Here is a 22138-nt window from a genome sequence, read left to right on the forward strand (position 1 = left end):
GTACGTCAAGAATTTATAGTAAAAAAATTATATTTTACTAAAAAGTAGTTTTGTATATACTATAAAGTTTACACAAAAATCATTGCCATATATAAATGTGAAGCTCATTTTCCATGTCTCGGGGACACAAATGGAATCACTTCATGAAAATGGTTCAAGTGACAAAAAAGTACATTTGTTTAAATATTTTGTGGGTTATTTGAACTTTTATATTGATTTTTTAAAAACTAACAATGTGATAAGTGCAAAAGATCAACTGCCTTCCTGAAAGCTCTACACCCTGGGTGAGTGGATATTTTTATGGGGATTGACCAGTGTGGCATTTGAATGCCTTAAACAATGTGATTATGGAATAGTTGGTTGAGTTAAAAAGCTGCAGATGATGACCCCTTTACAATAATGTGACAGTTCTTTATATCAAGCAGAAATATTAAACACGTCATTTTATCACTTGCATTCCTCCCTCCAATGCCAACTTTGTTTTCCCAAGGCAGCCTTCTTGTTCAGTATTTTTCAGACAATAGGAACGTTCTTCAATAAACTCAAAACTATTTTAGTACCCTCTTTAGTTTAACAAATTGACAAGTTCACCTATATACTTAAGTGTACATTCCAAAAGTAAGCTTTGTTGTGCATTCTCCTTGCATTATTTTCACAGTACCTTTTAAAAAGTAAATCTTTTTAAGCTCAATTAATAAATTTCAGACTTCATATAATGCTTCATTAAGCAGTGAAAAGATTCTGAGAACCACACAGAAGTTGTTCTTATTTTAACAGTTCATACAAACTATTAAAAAATAAAATGAGTTTGACTATAACACTACATTTATAAAATGAAAATCAAACAAGATTGTTTTTCTTCATTTAGGTAAAGTCTTAAGCATTCCATGATATTTCTTAAGAAATGAAATAATTACCAGTTCCAGGGAACCAGTAAGAACATGGAAATATCTGCACACAACAAAGTTAACTATAGCTAACATATTAAAGTTGTTCTGAAACATATTGACCAATTCTAGTAACTACTCTTCTTGACTTCTGAGGCCAGCTACTAATGGTTGATACACTCCTGAGTTGATAGTCTTTGCCCTGAAATTCCATTATGGAAGTATCAAGTTCTTTAAGCTCCCAGAAATGATTTGTTAAAAACAAAACAAAATGTCTGCTTTGCTGAAACTGATACATAGACATGCAGCACTATTCCACTGGTGCTAATTTATATATCCTGTCACAACTCCACCAGAAACTCTCTTGAAATCAATTAGAATTATGTAAGAAAAGCCCAGTGAAAGAATGGACCCAAATGAACACTTTTGGATGCAACTGCATGATTGAAAAAAAGATGTGGCTGTGTGTAACAAAACACCGATGTAGGCATTCCACCCAGTGGGCACTGCATTGTGATATCTGCCTTATGTGCTGGCTTGTCCATTTGCAGCATTTATGGCTCTGGCAAACACCAGTGAACATGTATAGGCTAAAAAGAGCAAACAATTCAAACTGTAGGAAGAACTACACAAGTAAGTTACTTGTGCCTCATTTAATTGAGTGTGAGTCAACAACTGATAAAAAAAGTTTGATTTTCAGATTAGGTAAAGAAAACTATATAAGGTGCTTCTCCTGACGTTAATAGAAGTTCAGCTAGCTGTTTACTGATTATTCTTAAAGCTCCATGAAAGATATGAACTTTCCTTTTTCCTCAGGAACAAGGCACTCTTTCAGCATTAAATAATTCAATATAGTATTCTATGAGTTGAACATACTACAGTATACCCCAAGGTTTCCACCACACATCATCATCCAAAGAAAACATTATCAATGAATACCTCTGGATACAATTGTGTTATTTTCTAGCATGGACCAAATATTAGTCAGTACAACCATATGGCATTCAAAGACAATTCTATGGACACGAAAAATCTTGTGGCACAACTGTAACCATTAATTAAAAACACGCATATAGCTTATTAAATCAAGTCAGAGCTAGTAATTTTAAGGAATATTCTAGTCCTCACATGTGATTCGACCTTATTGTTTTACACATTTGTAGCAGTATTTAATCTTATTTTCTCAAAGCCCAGCTGGCTGGCTCACTTCCTTGAAGCAGCAATTTCCATTTTATATTAATTCTGGCCTGATAATTAGCCCACACTAAAAGGATGTTATCGCTTTAAGAAAGGGATTGGAATAGAGGATATTTCCAAGACAAGACTATTTGGGCTTTAAAAAAGCCAAGTTGCAAATTGAGCACATTATGGAATACAGTTCCACACACTAACAATTTCAATATATTGTGTTCAAAAAGATACCATTTATCTTGTTTCCAAAAATTGTGATTTGATTTACAGTTAAAGAACATTGCAACAAATCCAACAACACCAAGTAGCACTCACAACTGTTGGCATAGTCCTAAAAGATTAAAATTGCTCTTATACCACAGTAGATACAAAAGAGAGCATTTTTGGTAGGAGAACCCCGGACCTAACTCAGAACAACGCAAGCTGACGTTCTGGAAGAGCCCATCCTTGACAACCGGAACCGAGTTCGGGAACATCAAGAATTCAGTTGCTTTAGTCCAATCCTTTAACGTTTAATCACTACTTGTTCATATGCTCCAGATCCCACTCTGAAAGATCAGGAGAAACAATTATGAAAAAGTTTGAGGCAGAAGCATAGAGTGAAATAATATTGTATTCTAACGAAGAAAATGGAAAAAAGTTACAATAATATGCTGTCAGCATATATTAGGCTTGTATCTCTTACTCATATGGAGAAGGACACGAGAAAGTCAAAATGCGTGGTCTGACACAACTGTGCTATAAGTTTCTTTTTACCTTTGCAGGCAGTAACCAATGAAGTGGAGGTGCTAAGTCTGATCTCCTGTCACACATTTCTAGGTGTTATGGGACAGAAGAGAAGCAAGACTCCTATTGATAATAGCCAAGCATGTTATAACATTCGGCTGTGGCTCTCACTGTTTTAAACACACATCCACAAAACAGTATAATCATACATACATGCTTAACACACTATTACAGTTATCAAAATTTCGAGCAGATGACTCTCTGGTAGCTCTAGTGCCAATATGCTGACACATGTGAGCTTGGGATAATCATGGCAATTGTTATGTAGCTCTGACATCAAAGAATATACACTAAGCATTTGCTAAAACAGAGAGGTTAACACCACAGGCAGTATTCATTTTTGAAACAGTCCTGAAGAATATAATTCAAGTAGCTGCAGGCCTTTCTCTCTAGCAATAAATTGCCTGTGCACAAACCCTGCAAGAACTCAGTATAGTCAGGCTTATTAATTTTTTTTTACATTCTGTTTCTCCGCAAGCTTCTGTACTTCCCATATTTGTCCATCCCTACTTAGAAAAGTGAGAATGCAGTAACTGTGCTGCCCTGACATCTAGCTGACTCAGTGTGTTTTCACACACCACACAGGCAAACTCTACTTTGCCACTAATTACTTTAAACCATTTTTGCCCAATGTTGCATATACTCAACATGGACTATATATGTACACCTATGGGCTGGGCAAAAATGGGTTAAACAGGGAATTGCTGCAAATCAATATTTTCTAACAACCATATCTCTGATACACACATCTGTCATATTCACACTTACAGTATACTTTTAAAGTGTATACTGTACCTAAAAATGTCATTTGTGAAGTAGTTCTGAAAAAAAAATTAAACTAGGTTCTTTTGAAGGTCTGATCCTGTTTAACTTTTTGAATTTGCAAGCTGACTAGCTTTGCCATATAAAGAAAAGAAAAGCATCTAGGTTTTTTGTTAGTTGGGTGAGCTGGAAGAGAAATGAAGCACATTCAGGGCATACCCACAGTGCAGATTATCCTACTTTTTGTTCAAGTGTAGCAGCTCACAAATAGGAGTATAGGTAGCTGTAAGACAGACAACAACATCCTTGTCCACAATATCCAACAACATTCCTTGTCAACATCCTTGCTGTCAAAATGAGGAAGTCAGTCAAGCAGAGAATAGGTAGGTTAGTAGGAGGCCAAAGCATCCTTATGCTATGTACTATGGTGGCTCTGTGCATGAACACAAGTTGTATCTTCCCATCTCATGTACATGGACCCTCAGGAATGGAGGGATCTGTTCCTGGATCCCTCGCAGATAGCAAATTCCGCATGACATCAAACGATGCAGATTTTGGGGTCCACTGAGCTCTGAACCTTGCTCCAGTCCAGCCTTGCTCCAGTCACGTTCTTCAGAGCTGTTCTTAGGCCCGTGGAGACTGCATGCAACCTCCACAAGCTTCAGAAAGGCCTCTGGAAGTCCTAGAAGGGCATTTCTAGGACCTCCGGAGGCCTTTCTGAGGGCCCCAAAAAGCGTAAGAAGGCAACTTCTGGATTTGCTTTCCAATGCTTTTGGGGGGCTTTCTGAGGCCTGTGGTAAAAAACAGAGGCCTGTGGTCCCTTTCTGAGGCCAAAAACGTCAGAAGTTCCCTGAAAATGTGAGAAGGCAAAACAGGAAGTCACCTTCTGATGTTTTTGGTGGCCTTTCTGATGCCTGTGAATGCTGTGCGCAGCATCCATGGGCCTCAGAAAGGCCTCCAGAGGCTTTAGATTGGGCTGAATCTGGCTCAACAGGGGTCCAGAGGACCCACGTTGAGCCAAACCTGCTGATCAAAAATCTGTGGATAAGTAGGCTCAACCTATACTCATAACAAGATAGACATGTACATTCATCATGATACAATCCATGTAGAAACATTTCTATATAAAGCTGTACTTCAGGATGCTCGGTTTATATAGGTTTTCATACAACAGAGGTACAAAACATGAGTAAGTTTAACAATAGAATCTCCACCACATTTCAAAAGGGAACTGGTTGTAGTAGTGCTTATATTTACATCTCAAAAATATTTACATGGTTGAGTTACAATCTGTTCTTCAGGTTCAAAACTGATGTCCCCCCCCCCCCACACACACACACACACACTCAAAACTTGTACTCTGCATTAGTCCAGTTGCAGAGTACACATTTTAGATTAATAAATGCATTCCGAAGGATGGAGAAAGTTTATCCCTTAGTCATGAGAATTTAAACGAGCAAAAGTGTTGCTTTTGTCAATTAACATTCTTGTTCCACTTTCCACCTTTTCATTCCACTTCACATCAAGCAAGTGAACTAAAATTCAAAGTCATCAGCCTTTCTTCTAATGATCAATTTGCATTTCAAAAGTGATAACTGCTGAATGTTATGAGCATGTGGCAGTAGATGCTGTTTGTACTAAAGCTGGTTGTCTTGGCATCTGCAGGGGGGTTCCATTTCCAGAACCCCAGCAGCTGCCAAAAATCATGCTAAATGTAATCAGTTTAAAAACTGTACTCAGCAATTTAAAAACAGCCCCACTTACCCCTGTAATGCTGGAGAATGGCAGCAGGCAGGCAATCAACAGCTTAGTTCACTCTGAAACAAGTAGCTCCTCCCCCCCCAAGCACACAGAAGAATGAAAAGAGAATGCAAAGCAGAGGTGATAATTACTTCCACCCTGCATTCTTTTGTGCATGCTCCAGGGGGAAGGGAGGAACTTGCCTTGGAGTGAACTGAAACTAAGCTGTTCTAAGCCTCTGGAGAATTTAATTACCTATCTGCTGCTGCTCTCCTGAATTACAATGGTAAGAGAGGCTGAGTAAAGGGACATTTTCCTTAGTTTAAAGGGCCATTCTCATCGAGTTGAGATAACACCATGGGTGGAAAAAAAAATCAGTGGATAATTAGTTTATACCTGTATAAACTTTGAAAACCAAAAGAAATCAAAAGCATATGTCCAGTTTATACCTAGAACAATTTTCAAAACTTAGAATTGCTTAGATATGGTTTTTCAATGTTTATTGTATTATAGCTAGGGAAGGTAACACTATACAGTAACAAGCTTCAAAACATATACCTATTAGGTAAATGATGGCTTCCAAAGGCAGTACTTCCTCCAGGACCCACAAAAAGTCGGAGCCCTTCCTCTGAAAAAAGAAATAAAAGATAATTTAAAATGTGCAGTGTTGTCACATCAGCTTGGATCTAACAACAAACAGCCCTTTCCTTGCCACTCACCATCCATACAGCCTAGTCAGAAGGTTGACTAAAGGTACTGGGTACCCTGAGTAAAGGTACTGGGTGTGGATGGGAGGAGTTTGCAGAAATTTCAGCTCCCCTCCACTCAATGAGTAGAAAAGCCTTCCTTTGTACAGTGTACTCTATGAATTCAAGTTCATAATACTTGAAGGAAATCAAAATATTAACTTTAGCAACTTATAACTGCCACTAAATAACAACGTGTTTGGTCAGCAACTTTGTTCCACAATGGTGTGGACTTTTCATTATCATCTATTATTTCTAGAGTGTTTCAAAACATATGCCAGTCAACTTGTAGATTTACTGCCAGTAGGTGAGGCTATCCTAGCCTTCCTGGATGCAACCAGGCCCCACTTTGAGTATGCTAAGGCCTCCCAAGAACCCCAGAAATGTTCATGCCTGCACAGGAGCAGCCTGTACACATGTTCAGGGAAATGAAAGGAGTGACAAGGTTCGGAGCTTGCACGCTGGGCTGAGTGGCTCAGCCAGCACACTTGAAGGGAAATTGCCTTGAGAGATGGCTGGGGGGCTTTTGGCCCTTCCCCAATGGGAAGTGGGCAGGACAGCAACCCACCCCCAAGGGCACTGACAAAGGGCACGTCAGGCTGACCTGAGCTGGTCAGTGAAAAGTGACCTGAGCTGGTGAAAAGTGAAAAGCTGGTGTCAGTAAAAGTGACATGAGCTGGTCACTGACATGAGGCTGGTCAGTGAAAAGGCTGAGAGAAGGTATTGTGAGTTTAACAGTCCTCCTAGGGAAGCTAGCCTGATGGCAGAGGAGGAGGAGGCTGGGTGTGTAAACCCCTGCCTTGAGGAGGTTTCTGGGGCCTTGGTGGGATCCCCAAAACCACTGCAGTCCTCCTCTGCAGCAGCAGAGGGGAAACACTCTTCTTTGGGCAGCCACAAGTGGTCCTTGGGGTGGGTCCACCCACCTCTTGCTCCCCATTTAAATGAACCCACAGTGGCACGGGGCCTACACATTCTAAGCACTGTGTCACTTTTCCAGGCCCACATAGCTAGTATCAGAACAACCCATCATCAGATCTGATTTACTTGCACCTTTACAAACCTTCTGCACTTGAGTCCAAACTGAAGTCTTGACTCTGCAGTATTTTTTCAACAATATCATCGGCGTCAACCCTGGTGGCATCAACCCTCTTTAGCTGTGATTCCACAGAATCCTGTTTCACTGGGTGCCTAGGAGATATTTAGATATTTTGTACAAAGCAATTCTGAATATTCTACAAAACCACTTTAGAAAGACTGCTATAAAAAGAGGTTCTTTTACAAGCATTTTACCTGTTGGATTTCTCTGATGCTGCATCTTTTATGGGAACCTCCAAATTTTCCTCAGCTCTTTTGGGTTCAGTCTCTTCACATGGCTCTAAAATACTACCTATACCAGTCGATGTACTTCCCACTGAGGTATTTCTCTTATGGCAGGGGTCAGAGAAACTGGATGACCTGGAGTGGCAGGTGCTATATCCTAGAAGGAGAACAAAAGTTCAGAGCCACACTAGCTTGACTCCAAGTGATTATACCTCATTATATAAAGTACCAGATTCCAATTGCCACTCCTATCTGGAACAAACCACTTTCCTTCTTCCATCAAGTATGCACCAAATATTTGGGACTTCTGGAATTATCAAGTCCCTGAGAGGGGATTTGGGTAATTTCAAACCTTTGAAAGAGACAAAGGCTGCTGTTGTCAAAAACAAACAAGTTCTCTTTTCAATCCAAGCATTTTCTTCTTTAAAAAATGCTATAGTACAGCTGTAACTGTAACATGTTAAAATGGTAATTCCCAAGTATATAAATAACTGAAGTCTTTTTTTTCCCTATACTATTTTCTCTCTCACACACCCTACTGACTAGTCTCTGTAACTTGCTCTATCTCAGAATGTTCTTGTCCATTACGTTCTGTTCTTCACCAACATTCCAGAAAGCACAGAACATTACATATTTATTTGACAGGAGTTTCAGGCTGCTATTTGACCAAATCCCTAGGGCAGGTCACAATATGGATAATATGCAATAGAAACAATTAGCATCTATGGGTTGGTTCAAAGGATATGGCCTTGGGCAATCATGCCATTGTACAAAGAACAAAGCAAGTTGCTACCAATGCTCTACCTGCTTCCCCAAAATCATGCATAGTTCCAGCCAAAGCAGTGGCGGACCTGAAGAGGAGTGGGGGGGGGGGGCAAAAGTTCCAGGAATGAGGCCAGGTTGGCTGGAGGGGGCACTGCTGTGATCCCCACCCCACCCTGGGCAGATTTGAGTTGTTAAAAAATTTGGTCTGGTCAGTGCAGCACTGTGCTAACCTTCATGGCTTTTTTCTCCACACTGCAGCCTGCTGGGGAAGATCTGCTTTCCCCTGCTCCCTTTAGCCCACTGACATTACTGGTTCAGACTCAAAGGACTTGTAGGTTGGGCACGAACAGAAGAAAGAAAGCAGGTGGCTTTCGGGGAGGGAAGGGGGCTCAGAACTGCTCCGAGGGCATTGCTTTGAGGCGGGCTGGACTCCCTATCCCTCTCCTTCCAATTGGAACCCCAGCAAACTGAGAGGCTCCTGCTGATCCTGCCAGCCAGACTGCTCTGGGAGGCCTTTGGGCAATCCCTTCACCTCCAGGGCACGTTCATAACCAGAAAGAGAGTTGTACTTGGGAAGGTGATCCTGCACTCCTTTCTTAACAAGGGGGGAAAGTTAGAATTGTAAGCGCTCTTGTTCTCCCCCGTCACAGGCCAAATACAGAATGCAGCCAGCTCTGGAACTTGGGCATCTGGCCAATTCCTCTCAACAGGCACTTCCATGAGCCTGGTGTGCCTCTGCTGCACACCCATCCCATCTCCTCTTTCACCATGCAGCCCCGCACCCTGCTCGACTGCTCCCCCCAGATGGATCCCCCACAAAGCAATGGAGCAGCCAGAAGACAGGCAAGGGTGAGCCAGTTTGCGGATGATGGTGAGTTGCATTGTTTCTTCCCCACTATCTTCACAACTGGGGGGTCCTCTCATCACCGTCAGCCAGGAGACCCCAAGAGCTGAGAGTGCACCACTACGTTTGGGCAGCGTGAACATTGTAATCATACCCCTCCACACACACATACACACAGAGCTGGGGACTGAACCTGGGACCTTGTGCATGGAGAACATGAGGAGCTCTACCCCTTAGCTATGCCTTCCCTACTTGCTACTGATGCTAGGCTGACTAGAACTTTTCCCCGCCACTTTAAAAAAATTAAAAAAGGAAGAGGAGGGCGCCCCCTGGAACTAACTGTGGTGACGTCATCATGTCGCCGAAATTACAGTGGGGGCGGCAGCACTAGAGGCTTGCCCTGGGGTGGTATACAGCTTAGGACCGACATTGATCCAAATTGCCTAACAATGTGGTGGGATATAGTACATCAATGCAATTAGGGATTGTTTGAACAAAACTTCCCCACAAAAGCAGAAGGTGCATACCCTTACTTCTCCATTCACAACTGGTGGCAGGTCAGGATCATATAGCGGAACCATTAAACAGAACAGTCTAGCTGAACCAGAAACAGGTGTGATATCTTTGCCTCTTTCCCTTCCTCTCTTCATAACATAACCTCATCCTCAGACAATAATGACACACCCAGTCTTTCAAGCTTCTGGATGATTCATTAGTGTTGGTCAACCTTAAGAAGCACAATCACTTTTTTTTTTTTAAAAAAGGCTTACTTCATGGATAGAGGTTTGTCTTGTTTCATTTTATTATTGTACAACTTCCTTTACAATTGAGGTTGCCACTTTTTTTTAGTGACTCTAGTTCTGTACCTTTAAATAGCAGTCTGAAACCTAGAAATCTAACTGATGAAGCTTTTCCTGGCATGGAGATAAGGGGTGGGGAAAAAAAAATCATTTGCTCAACTGCTGTATGTCAGGCTGTTGTCAGAAGCAGAGCAAGGCCAGCTATATTCACAGTTCTTAAAATTCACGCAAAAAAATTTTAAAATATGCTTTCCATTCAAAAGAGGTATACATAGAAAGATGACTGAGCTCTTATTTGCAATACTTGTGAATTTATCCCAGCTTTTAAAAAAGTACTGTAATTCATTTACAATACTTTACAATGTAATGTATTGTAATACTTTACAATTACATGTCCAGCCTATTTATACATGGATGTTTTATACACAGATTTCACTCAACACGAATGGCCCCTGCAAATGAGAAGGAATGTGCTGATACCTGGAGAAGGGGAAAAATGCATCCCTTTAAAATCAGTTTAAAAAACTGAGCAGTTCTTTAACAATAGCTCTCTCTCTCTCAATAATGAGGGGGGGGGGCAGCTGGCTAACAATCCATCAGTCCTTCTCTCCCCAGTGGACCCTTCCCTTCCCCCTGAGCACTTGAAAGAAAGGTGATCATTTGCATTGGTGAAGTGAGAGGCTGAATGTAAGCTCTCAGCTCTCTGTAAGCTCCTGGAGCTTGATTGACAATCCACTGATTGATGGATTGTCTTCTTAAGGACTCTTATCTTACATCACAAAGGTCAACAAGGCTGTTTTTAAAACACCCGAGCAAAGAAACTTTCTTTTTTAAATTGATTTGCTATAGTGCGTTTTTTTGCCATCCATGTGAGTGCTTGGAATGGAACCCATTCGAATAATTAGTCTCAATCTGTACAATGTAATTCATTGCTTTTTTTTCCTGAAACAGCTGACAGTATTAGTTCACATCAGTAAACTCCTACCTGACACTTTTGACTGCTGACTTGCATAGCTGGAGGTCCTAGAATGTCCACATGCCCCAAGTTCATCTGGGACAGAGGTACTCTTGGTTGAGAGATCTGCATAAAAGGAAATCAAGCAATACTGCTATTTAATTACTTCCTCAAGTGAATGCTTACTACAGTAACAGGGCAAGTGTTCATTTCAATGACTTCTTTCTTCAGCAAGTAGCTCTTGGTATTTTAAAAGAATCACACTGTACTTCATCACTGCATACAACAAAGTGACATGCAAGTGAAATGAGATTGCTAGCTGTTAAGATACGCACACATAGCTGTTGACCCCTTTGTTTTCCTGACCAACTTCTATAAAATGAACAAGAGCTAGGCAAGATTGTGGTTCTGAATGTGGGTAATGGGCTCTTGCAATACACTTTCTGCTGGTTTTTAAAACGAGTCTTGATTGGGTAAAGTTTGCCACATAAGTCATCTGTATTATGCTGATAAGGTAAGAAGGCTGTACTCCACACTCATAAAGTTAACATTGGATTTTCAGTCATATGAGGACATATGGTTCTGCATCATTTTTTAAAAATGTCCACAACCCCACATGTGAGATTAGTCAATTCTGATAAGGGCGGATCTATAAAATGCATCTAACATTGGGTTTTTAAAAATTGTACTGTCTCAGAATACAGTGCATATTTGAATACTAACTTGCCATCCCCTCCACCCAGGAAGCTGCCTTAAACTGAATCAGACCATTGGTCCATCTGGGTTAGCAATGTTGACACTAGTAGCAGCTCAGTATTTCAGACAGGAATTTATCTCTGCCCTATTTGGAGATATCAGAGAAACTTGGGCCCTTTTGAAAGTGCTACAATTTTTTTCTCCTCTGCAGGCCAGACCTCAAATATACCTCTTAGTTATCAGAACACTTTTTCCTAGAGAGGCTCAATAAGTAAGTACGACAACCATGCCCAAGTATGGTCATCTGCTTTGCAAACAACCCAATTTGAAGAGAAGCCTCCACAGGTAGCATTATCATTTATGTGATTGTTTTTTTTTTGATTTGTTTTCTCTAGACCTTTGTCTTACAGCACTGCAACCTACCAGACACATTCAGATGTGATGGTTTCATGTTCTCTCCACCTTTTCGATCTTCATGTAAGGATTCTGGTTCTCCAGCAATTGATATTGACATGGATGTCGATGGAGGCCTGCAATCAAACAGACTGAAACTAAGGCCACAATTCTATCACCTGCCACTTGCCACTTGATGCAGATGCGTAATGAAGCAGGTGCTGCATTCTGTGGTGGTAGGGACAATCAGAAGGCCTCCTTGAAGCAAGGGAACATTTGTTTCCTTACTATAGGTAAGGCCTGTTGCCCTATGGATTTACTGTCTCTCTAGCTGGCACAAGACCAAGTACGCCCAAGGGGGCATGACAAGGCTGGATGGGGTGTATAGGATATTGGCAGCACCTTTGCCACTGATAACTACCCACTGCCCACCCATGACACACTTCCCAGTGGCCCCAATCCTCCTCCTCCTCCTCCACCCTAATATATTAGCACCAGGGGAGCCAGATAAGTCACTGTCATATGGCTGGCACTGCCTTCTGCTTATGGCAGCAGCCCCAGTGGCAAGTGACAGCTTATTGGGCTTTGTGACACTTCAAACCATACTGCACTGCTGGAACATGAGGTCTAGCAAGTGCAGATGGGAGATAGGATTGGGTAGTAAAGCTGGTCCTATCTATGTTTATCTAGGGCAGCATTCTTCAACCTGTGGGTCATGACCTCAGTGGACTCCTCAAGCCTCATTTTGGGTATGACATCAATCTTTCAAAGCCCTGGATCCAATCCATTAATGGTACTGTTATGTGAAAATCCCCTTTTTCCTTTTAGTTGTGATTTTCTCTCTATATCTGGTTATGTTACTATGGACTAAAATATCATGCAGGCTAAACTTCTCACACAGGCCACATTTCTAAAACTCTGGTCAAGTCACAAGCTCATGGTTACACAACCACCACCTCCCCATGGTCACACATTACGGAGGAAGTCTGGCATCTTAAATCATTGTTCAAGTGTCTCCTACATTACTGTATTCATTGTATTGTTTTAACCCAATCACCGTTTAAGTACTGTATGCAAACTTGAACTGCATACAACTGCAACAACTTCTTGTGCTGCTGATTCATTGTATTGTTTAAGTTCCCCCATCTAGGAAGCCAGCCATAGACCCCATTGAATTTTGCTGATAACTGACATCCTGATCTTTTCAATGTTTTATAAACTGCAAACACCATGCTGTGTGGTAGTAATCAAGCTACCATCCAGCTCAGCACTGTCTCCAAACCCCTTTTAAGTGAGGGCTTCCTCGTGCTCTCGCTCCAAGGACCAACATATCTGTGTTGTGTCAGAGGGTCCTCTTCACAGGACTCTCCCCCCCCTCAACTGCTCTACAGGACAGGTTACTATCTTGCGCCTGGAACTCTTTCCCTTCTTTCCCACCACTTTTCTCCCCTTCTCTCCCCATCTTTAGTTAGCAGCTGGGTTTGGCAGACCAGGGACCCCTAAAATCCTTCCCTACAACCTTTCCTTTTTTCTAATTTCCTCGGATGCACCAAATACTCTTCACACGCAACCACCATGAAAGCTAGGTACATTGGATTCAAGTATTAGGACCAAGAAACATATACCTATCATTTCTCCATGTGCATTATGTTTACCTTTGTGCTTTTGTAATAAAACTATAATCTTTTATTTAAAAAGTTCTCTCTCTCAGCCTCCTCTTTAAGCAAAAGGGAATTTCTCTGCATTATGCCGTCTTGTTATCCAGCCTACGATCCTAAGGTTCCAATAAGGGCAGTGTAATAATTCCCCTAAACAAAACAGCCCTTTTGGTAACAGTACTGCCTTAACAAAACTGAGTTCTTGCATAGCCACTTCTTGCTGTCTTGTCCTGTGGCTCCTAAGGGCAGCCCTGCTCAGACTGCTATCTCTGCAGGATTTTGAAAAGTAACACTTTTCAAAAGTGTTAATTAATGTGTGTAATAAACACATTACATACTTGGTGAGTCACTAGTCCAGGACTGCAAAAGTAATTGGGACCCATCAAATCCAATATAGCCCATGATCCATATATTGTGGTCTGCCAGGGGTGTTATAATCCCTCTCCTCACTCCATCCCAAAGAGGCAGTACAAACAGGATAATGAAGCACCTGAAGGATCATCACACGATTGCTAAGTTCCATTTCGACTTGAGTCATAACTTGTGGAAACCTGAGCCATTCAAACATTGCAGAGGTACAATAGGCATTTGTTTTAAGAAGGCCTGCACAAGCGCTCACTGAAACAAATGAGGGGTGTGCAGCTGCAGAGCTTGCTGTAATCTTAGGCTTCAAATTTGAGGCAGCCTCATGAAATGCAGAAGCCGATTTCTAATCAATCTCAAAATGCTTTTCTGACTGTGAGAATTAACATCAGAAAGAAACACCATCTGGATCTTCTAAAAATGTGTGCTACTCTCCTGCAAAATAGTTTTGTTAGAAATTCCAAATGTTTAAGAATTGAGTAGGGTTGCATACCAGTCTTGAAATAGACTTAAAGTCCCACACAAACCAATGTATTCTAAAGGCACATTTAGATCGAGTCCAAGGAGTAGTCCAACATCTTCCTAATCAGCTCCTACCACAGTCCCTGGTCACAAATACCCATGATATCAAATGGCTTCACCACTTTCTCATGTGAGGTTCACCATCCCATCTCACCCCAAAATAGTATCTTGGCTAATCACTCCCATACCCAAGCCAACATACGAAAACAGTTATGAGCTGCTGAGGTGCCTAAAGAGAGGGCTTTATTAAAGCCTATGCTACTGTTTACTGGGAAGCTTTATTAAAGCCTATGCTACTGTTTACTGGGAAGAGAAGAAAGAAGAACCCAGTAGATGCTCTACCTTTGTACATTTCTAAGTCAACTCTGTTAAAAATCAGTAGTTTACCAGGGAAGCAGAGGCCAAAACATGGTCCCCCCTCCCAGCTGCGAGTCTATGGAGCCCTATGGAAAGTGAAGCAGCCTCATGTTGCATTTACTCGCGAGTAGGCAGAAGTGCCTTGTCTCATGGTCAATCCAGGCAAAGGGGAATGTGAGGACACTGGAATGGTCCCGATCCGATGGAGCTGGAGTGCAACAAATGTCCAGAGGCAGCCCCCCCCCCCCACTGAAAAGGACAAAAAAGTGGCTTGAACTGGTAAGGGGCATGTTTTCTATTTTGCGCTTTCAAAGCCAGGTGGGTCTTTATTTTGATATGCCTGAAATACAAGAATTTTAAGCCGGGCACTGGGGAGGGCTGGAATTCTCACTGATTCTTTTTGGGGGTTTGTTATTGCAAGCAGACTACAGAGTAAGCTCCACTGACCACTATGGGACTTACTTCTGAGTAGACATGCACAGGATTGGGCTCACAGGCTGCAATCCTACCCACACTTTCCTGAGAGTAAGCCCCACTGAGTACAATAGGACTTACTTCAGAGTAGATTCATTTGGTGGAACACGACTGGCTCCCCCTTATTTAATTATTTTATTTTAGTTTATAATTATTTATTTTAATTTGCTTGATATCACTTCTGGCCATGACATCACTCCAATGAGTCCTGGACAGATTGTCATTCTAAAAAGTGGGTCCCAGTGCTAAAAGTTTGAGAACTGCTGCAATAAGGTTAGTAAGTTGACATGATGTGTGAGACTTTACAAGTTTTCAAAATCACTAAAATCAGAGTTTGGAGGAATTATATATATCAATCAATGCGTAATTTCATGCAGAATGCAACAGAACAAACCACATTGAAATATCTGTGTTATAACAAAACAAAATAAAAAACAAAAGTTTTTTACAGCCAAAAAACCAGTGGGGACGGGGCAATGGTATATCACCACGCCCACCTGGAGCATTGCCCTGGCCACTACATGGGGTGATGCGCAGGCCTCCCACATTGGGTGACTCAAATACTAGCAACGCCACTGCTTAACATGAAAATTTAAGATTAGTCTACCACAATACCAGTAGAAGCCATATGTCCTAGATGAGATTCGGTTGGAGGATGCGCCTATTTTTGTCATAGGAGGTCCAACTGGCAAAGTTGAGCAACTTTCACCACTAAGGGCTGATGCATCTACTGCAGTCCCATCTGGAGCCATAGTGTTCAATGCCCTGGAAATCTCCAGATTAGATTGATATAAAGCATCATGGGCTACCTCTGAAGACTGGCTGGGTACTGAAATCAGTTGAAATATAGTCACTAGGCTACTAATTAGAAAGTTAGGGGAATACATTGCTGGTGCTCAAATAGCTCCATTGGTTCCTACTCAATTTCTGAGCATAAGGTAAATTTGCAATTCCCTTTAAAGCCCGACATGGTTTGTAATGTAGGTACCTGAAAAATGCTTATCCCTACAACAACTTGTCCATGCACCAAGTATAATCTGTATTATATCCCACTGTTCAGTATGTTTCCTAGGCAGCTTACAAGTATCACAATAAAATCAAAAAGTCCTTAAACAGCAGAGTTAAAAATCAAAAACAGCATAAAACATAATGCAAGTTTGAACACCTCGTAATACTAAGAAGTTTTTGCCTGGCATTGCACCAGGTGAGCCTGTCCATGGAATGACATTACCAATGGGTTTCCCCGTCAGGTGGGAAGAGATGGGTGGTGACTGAAGAAGAGGATTTTTCTGGCTGTGGCACCCATTGGTAATGTCATTCCACCAGCAGGCTCACCTGGCACTGTGCCAGGCAAAAACCTCTTAGTGTTACCAGGTGTTTAAACTTGCATTATGTTTTATGCTGTTTTAAATTTTTAATTACTGTTTAAGGTCCTTTTGTTTTTATTGTGGTATTTGTCAGCTGCCTAGGAAACAAACATACTGAAGAATGGGATATAATAAAAACAAATGTGCAACAATGGCATTAATTAAGTTACAGCAGCAACATTTGATCAGTTTAAATAAAATTTAAAGGGCTGTTTTCCATATTTACATTTTTAGTTGTATATCCAAGGTATCTTAAATTCTGTACCTAAAAGCAGGAATGTAACAGAAACATGTACATCATACAGGTGACTAGCTACAGTTTCATGGCAAGTGTGCACTTGGCGGGAAACACAGGTTTGTTCTGTACAACTTGTGAAATGATCCTAAATTTAGACCTTATACTGGTCCCATTACTATTATTAGTACAAGTTAAAAATTACATTGATTTGGAACAATAATGACTGAAGAGAAATTCTAGTAAAATAACTGAAGTATTTCTACAAAAGTAAATTTAAAAGATAAGAAAACATTAATGTGGGCTTTCTAGCTGCTCATAACTTTTTGGGGGGGATCAGTACCTGAATGCAAGGAGCCTAAGGCTACAGTCATATACACATTTACCTGAGAGTAAGTCCCCGTGAACTTAATGAGACTTGCTTCCAAGTAGACATGCATAGGATTTTGTTGTCAAAGTTGTTATCTGAGCACAATTCTGCTTGAGGCAGAAGTGACATCTGTTTATAGTCTTCTTGAAACAACAGGCTGGCACTGACACATTCTTTATTAAGTGTATTATTGCCCAGAAACACTCAGAAGAGAAGCAATTTTAAAAAAAATCAACATTACTTATGATTAAGAATTTATGCTTGTGCTGCAAGGCTAAATAACTTTTTTTATTGCCTACATTTAACTTTTGCAGGGTGGCTGATGGAAATAAATGCTTCCCAGCCGCAGTGCTACAATTAGACCACTTGCCAAGCTGCATGACTCATCGCAAAATGCCTCATTAGTCTAGAAATCAATCCTAACCACATTCTTTCCTTTTGGTGCAGTACAGATATACAGCTTGCTGGAAAATACCCACACCCACAGAGACACACAACATTTTACATTCCTGTAGCTAAAGGCCACATTACGACTACTGCATCTTTAGTCTTCATCATGCTATTTTACATACCTAACTCATGGGATGAATTTGTTTTCTTAGCAAATGTTTTCTTACAAAAGAAGTCTTATAGGAAATTCTTTTTTAAAGTATTGATTTTATATAAACTGGTCTAAAATGCAACATCCATTTTCATCTGGTACACTTTGACAGCAGAATTTGCCCAATGTATTTTCTCACTATTAAATGAATTGTTAAGAGAAGGGCAGGGGAAGATCAGAGAATTGCTGCAATTCAGAATCCTGCATGTGCAAAATTCATGAGAGTTCCCAGGTTTTTGATTCATATTCTGCAGACCCATCAAGCCACTCCACACTCTATTTCACTCTCCCAAGCATAAACAGGGAGGAGAGGGGATGATGGCAGCTGATCACCTGGAAAAGGCATAAACACAGTAAAATGTCAAGAAGTGTGCAGACAACCTCTTGACATGGGCTGAAAGAGCAGATACATCACCAGAGCAAAAAAGAAAGTCTAACATCTTGGAAGCGAAGACGAACATTCTTATTTAAAAGTTACTAATACCCTTGTGAAAGAGTTTTTAAACTTGAAAAGTGTTGTGACAATGCCTTTTATCATGTATGTACACAGTACTGAGCAAGTAAATACACATCTTTGTGGTCACATGATCCAATCCATGTACCAAATATGGGTCCCATGCACAGATTTGCTACATTCAGTAGTAAAGCTGGGGGAGGAGGGGCAAAATGACAAGTCCTGCAGGCACCAAGTGCACCAGGTAAGCAGCTCCTCCCAGTCGCTGTTGGAGCAATTCCGGAGCAGCAACAGCAATGCACAGGCACTGAACCAAACTGTATCTCCTGCACACTGCTTTCATGGTTCTGATGGCAACTGGGAGGGGCAGCTTACATGGTGAATTGCAGTGCCTACAGTACTTATGGTTTTGCCCCTCCTCTAGCTACACTACTGTCTACACTGGAGCAAAGTAAATTGCACCCAGACAGTAACACAAAAATATCTTGTTGTCTGTTGGGACCCCTATGAAGCAGTTGGGGCACATGCTCATGCACTAGGTACATGTACCTTAACAGCATGCACGTGGCTTTCTATTGCTTCTTGTTTGTACAGGCTGGGGTGATATTGCACGGTTCATTAAGCCCTGAATTTGCCCAAATCCCCTCTTCTCCCCTCCAAATTTGCATTTGAATTGAATCATAAAACTGTTTGGTGAAGAGTGCAACTGTCTCTATATCAAGGTAACCAACCTGGGCACCAAGTTCTAGAATCCTATTAATATCCAAGAACCTTTGCAACTTGATCAAAGTGCTTTTTCTAGAGTACAATTTATACATATGTTTACTCAAAAATTTCCAATGCCTATTTATTATTATTATTAATAACAACAGTATTTACATACTGCTTTGCAACAAAAAGTTCACAAAGCGGTTTTCAGAGAAAAATCAAATACGCTCTTATGTTCATCAGAGATTGTGTCCTATATCATATGTGAACTTACGTTTTAAAGCATGGGTCTCCAGACATTAGCTGCATGCTGATCAGCACCTACAATCAACAATGAAAAGTAAAATCTCAGAAGTAGTTAAAAAGAATACACATAAAAGTCAGGTACATCATATAAAGTGGCTTGTCTCACAGGATGACTGTGATGTTGAATGAGATTAACATTCCACTTCTCATACATAAGCAGTTCACGTGACAAAATAAATGAAGGCACAGAAAGATTCCCTGTACCAAAAGGGCTTGTAAGTTACAAAAGGAACAAAAAAGACATCAACAGTCACTGGAAAAAGTGCAATGCATAGTCACGGTTGCTTCTCCCACCCCGCTAAACATAAGAGAACCACCACTTAGAAAGTTCTCTTTTTCCAAGTTCGCCAGATAGCTTGTGATTTTAACTGACAGTAGAATTCTTTATGGAGTAAGAACCCTTATGGAAATTAATGAAGGGCATAGCAGAAATGAGCTGCAGCAGCATCAGGTGTTCATGAGATTTGGCCAGGCAGTGAGGTGATGCTGGTGGCCTCCATGCCTCGAGGGGTATAGTCATAGTCCTGGGGTTCAAGTTATGTCAGCAGCCTCCATGCCTCATCTGGAGCAGTCACACAGCCTGTCACCTGCATCAGGTGAGTCGAACCCCAGACAACCATATTTCTCGCTTCTTGCACTGCCACTTGGAAGTGCTGTTTCAATTATTTTATCAGCATGTCTCTCTTCCAGTTACCCTTCAGGCCCGCCCTTGTAGCCATACACTGTAGCTCCTTGTACCTGAGCACCTCCAACATCTGCTCCATGGTGGTGAACACCATCTCCAATGCTGGCCCTTGCCAGTCAGAAAAAACAAACTTGCAGCTAAACAACTCTGCCCAACTGGCAGCATACACAACTTCCACCATCAACCCCTCTGCTTGAAAATGCTCTGCTCAAACATAGTTTACTTTTATTCTGTTTACTTGACTACATTCATATTAAACTTCTTTATGCCAATAAAGGTCTTACTGAACTGAACATATTAAACTTCAATAATTGTTCTCTGGTACATATACTTGAACATCTGTTTCCAATTCCTACTGGAATGCTATATTATGTCACCCTCATAACTTGAACTCTCTCTCTGTTCCGTCTATGTTTAGGAAAATAGGAACCACCACATTAAATGGAGGATATGCCCTGTTTTCCCATTTAACATTTAGCAAAATGCTCTTTATTTCCTAAAAGAACAGTAAAAAAAAGTAAAAAAATTATTTTTATTACAAAAAAAAATTACTTTGAGAATTGAATTGTCCTGCCTTGTGTTTTTGGTATCATAACCTTCCAGTAAATAGCGACGAGTGGTATTTCCTGATCCAGCGAACTCTGCCAGATTGAGGTCTGCAAAACCCAGCTATAAAAGAAAAACAAAAGACTACAGTTAGTTGTCACAGAACAAATAAGAGATTCACCAGTTTTAGATTTCTTAGTATTTATATTTAAAGCAAAACATAATCAAAGGGCCAGCTAAAGGAACAAACACACTGAAATTATACGCTTATAACACGCAACAATAATCCAAGCTTTCTTGGTGCTATATACCCAGTCCCTCTAGAACTATTTGTGATATCCAATATAGTCCTTAATCAAAGGCAACAGAAACTTGAATGGATTTGCATATTAAAAATTACATATAAAGGAAAAAGAGAATTTCATGGATGAAGTTATATTATTTTACCTTTGCATAAGCCTTTCCTCCTTTCAGTTCCTGCAACAAAAAATAGTTATGGTTTTATATTACTATTTCAAAAAGCAATTTTTTTCAGGAGTTATCTCTATGTACCCATTAACAATTTCATAACACAGGGCACACATCATGTACGCTATTTGCTATATATAAAATATATAGTAAAAAGTATTTTGAGAACGTTCACGGGCAACCGAATCCTATCATGTGCTGGAACAGGCAGGCTGACTGGCCTGTGCTCTACCCAGTGCAGGGAAGGAGGTGGCTGCTGTGCAACTCAGAATAAGAGGATTTATTTTCCGTTACTCCATGTCACGCAGGAGCCACCTCAATAAGGCTACTCAGGTCTGTGCCAGCTAAATCTCCGGCACAGATCAGAGCAGCCTGGTGTAACGCTAGGCTGCTCAGGAAGGGGGTTTGAATCTGGCCGAAGTGCCTGAGGCCAGTCCCATTCCCCACCCAGGCCTGGTCTGTCACAGAAAATGCAAAACTGGGTAAAAGCACAGTATAGGCTTCTACCTGAAGCCATGTTAACTGCCTGAAGTCATGTTAGCCAGACGCAGCTGTGGGAAATTTGCTCATTAGAGCATTCCAAAGGAGCTAGCTTCTCCTGGGGAGATGTGGGAGAGGCCCTCATCTCTAAGGGATAGCAATTCCCATAGTGGCTGATTGGCCAAGGACACCTTGATTATGAATCTGTTCCAGCTGCAGGTTTCAGGTTGGGGGGGCGCGACCCACCATCCACCACTAGAAAATTCAACTGTTGCTGAATTCTAATTGGCTGTTGAACCCAAGTTTGGTATAGGAGTTATGTGTTAGGAATATCCTTTGTCTTAGTTCTTTTCTGGCCTGTGGAGCCTGAGCTTTGACCACTCTGTTTCAAGATGGACGACACCGACCATGGCAGGGCCAGCTGATGGACTGAGATTTATTGATGTGAGACTTTTGGTGAGTGATAGTATTAGTGGTAGGAATTAGTTTTTATTATTTTAACGTTGGTATATATTGTATGCTCTCTTTAAATTTCTAAACCTATGCTTATGCAAAATGCCTGTCTTATGTTATTGCTATCCTTTAATAAATCCTATTTGTTTACAGCTGTGTGGATTACTAGAATCATGGAAGGGGAAACTGGTGGTAAATGGGACTGG

The 22138-nt window shown here is 41.0% G+C and overlaps 1 protein-coding gene across 2 annotated transcripts in view; it reads right to left on the reverse strand.

The window, feature by feature from the left end:
* Window positions 1-22138, reverse strand: part of EEIG2 (EEIG family member 2) — a 41445-nt gene continuing 19307 nt past the window's right edge. For both annotated transcript variants that reach the window (XM_066625034.1, XM_066625033.1), the window contains exons 3-11: window positions 20979-21008; window positions 20538-20654; window positions 19269-19315; window positions 11916-12022; window positions 10827-10922; window positions 7403-7589; window positions 7173-7300; window positions 5925-5994; window positions 1-2626 (exon numbers count right to left, since the gene is read on the reverse strand). In XM_066625034.1, the coding sequence (XP_066481131.1) occupies window positions 2584-2626; window positions 5925-5994; window positions 7173-7300; window positions 7403-7589; window positions 10827-10922; window positions 11916-12022; window positions 19269-19315; window positions 20538-20654; window positions 20979-21008 (825 nt within the window). In that variant the 3' untranslated portion in view covers window positions 1-2583. The remainder of the gene's footprint in view (window positions 2627-5924; window positions 5995-7172; window positions 7301-7402; window positions 7590-10826; window positions 10923-11915; window positions 12023-19268; window positions 19316-20537; window positions 20655-20978; window positions 21009-22138) is intronic.

The sequence above is a fragment of the Tiliqua scincoides genome, chromosome 4 (genome assembly GCF_035046505.1).
Source record: "Tiliqua scincoides isolate rTilSci1 chromosome 4, rTilSci1.hap2, whole genome shotgun sequence".
Lineage (NCBI taxonomy): Eukaryota > Metazoa > Chordata > Lepidosauria > Squamata > Scincidae > Tiliqua > Tiliqua scincoides.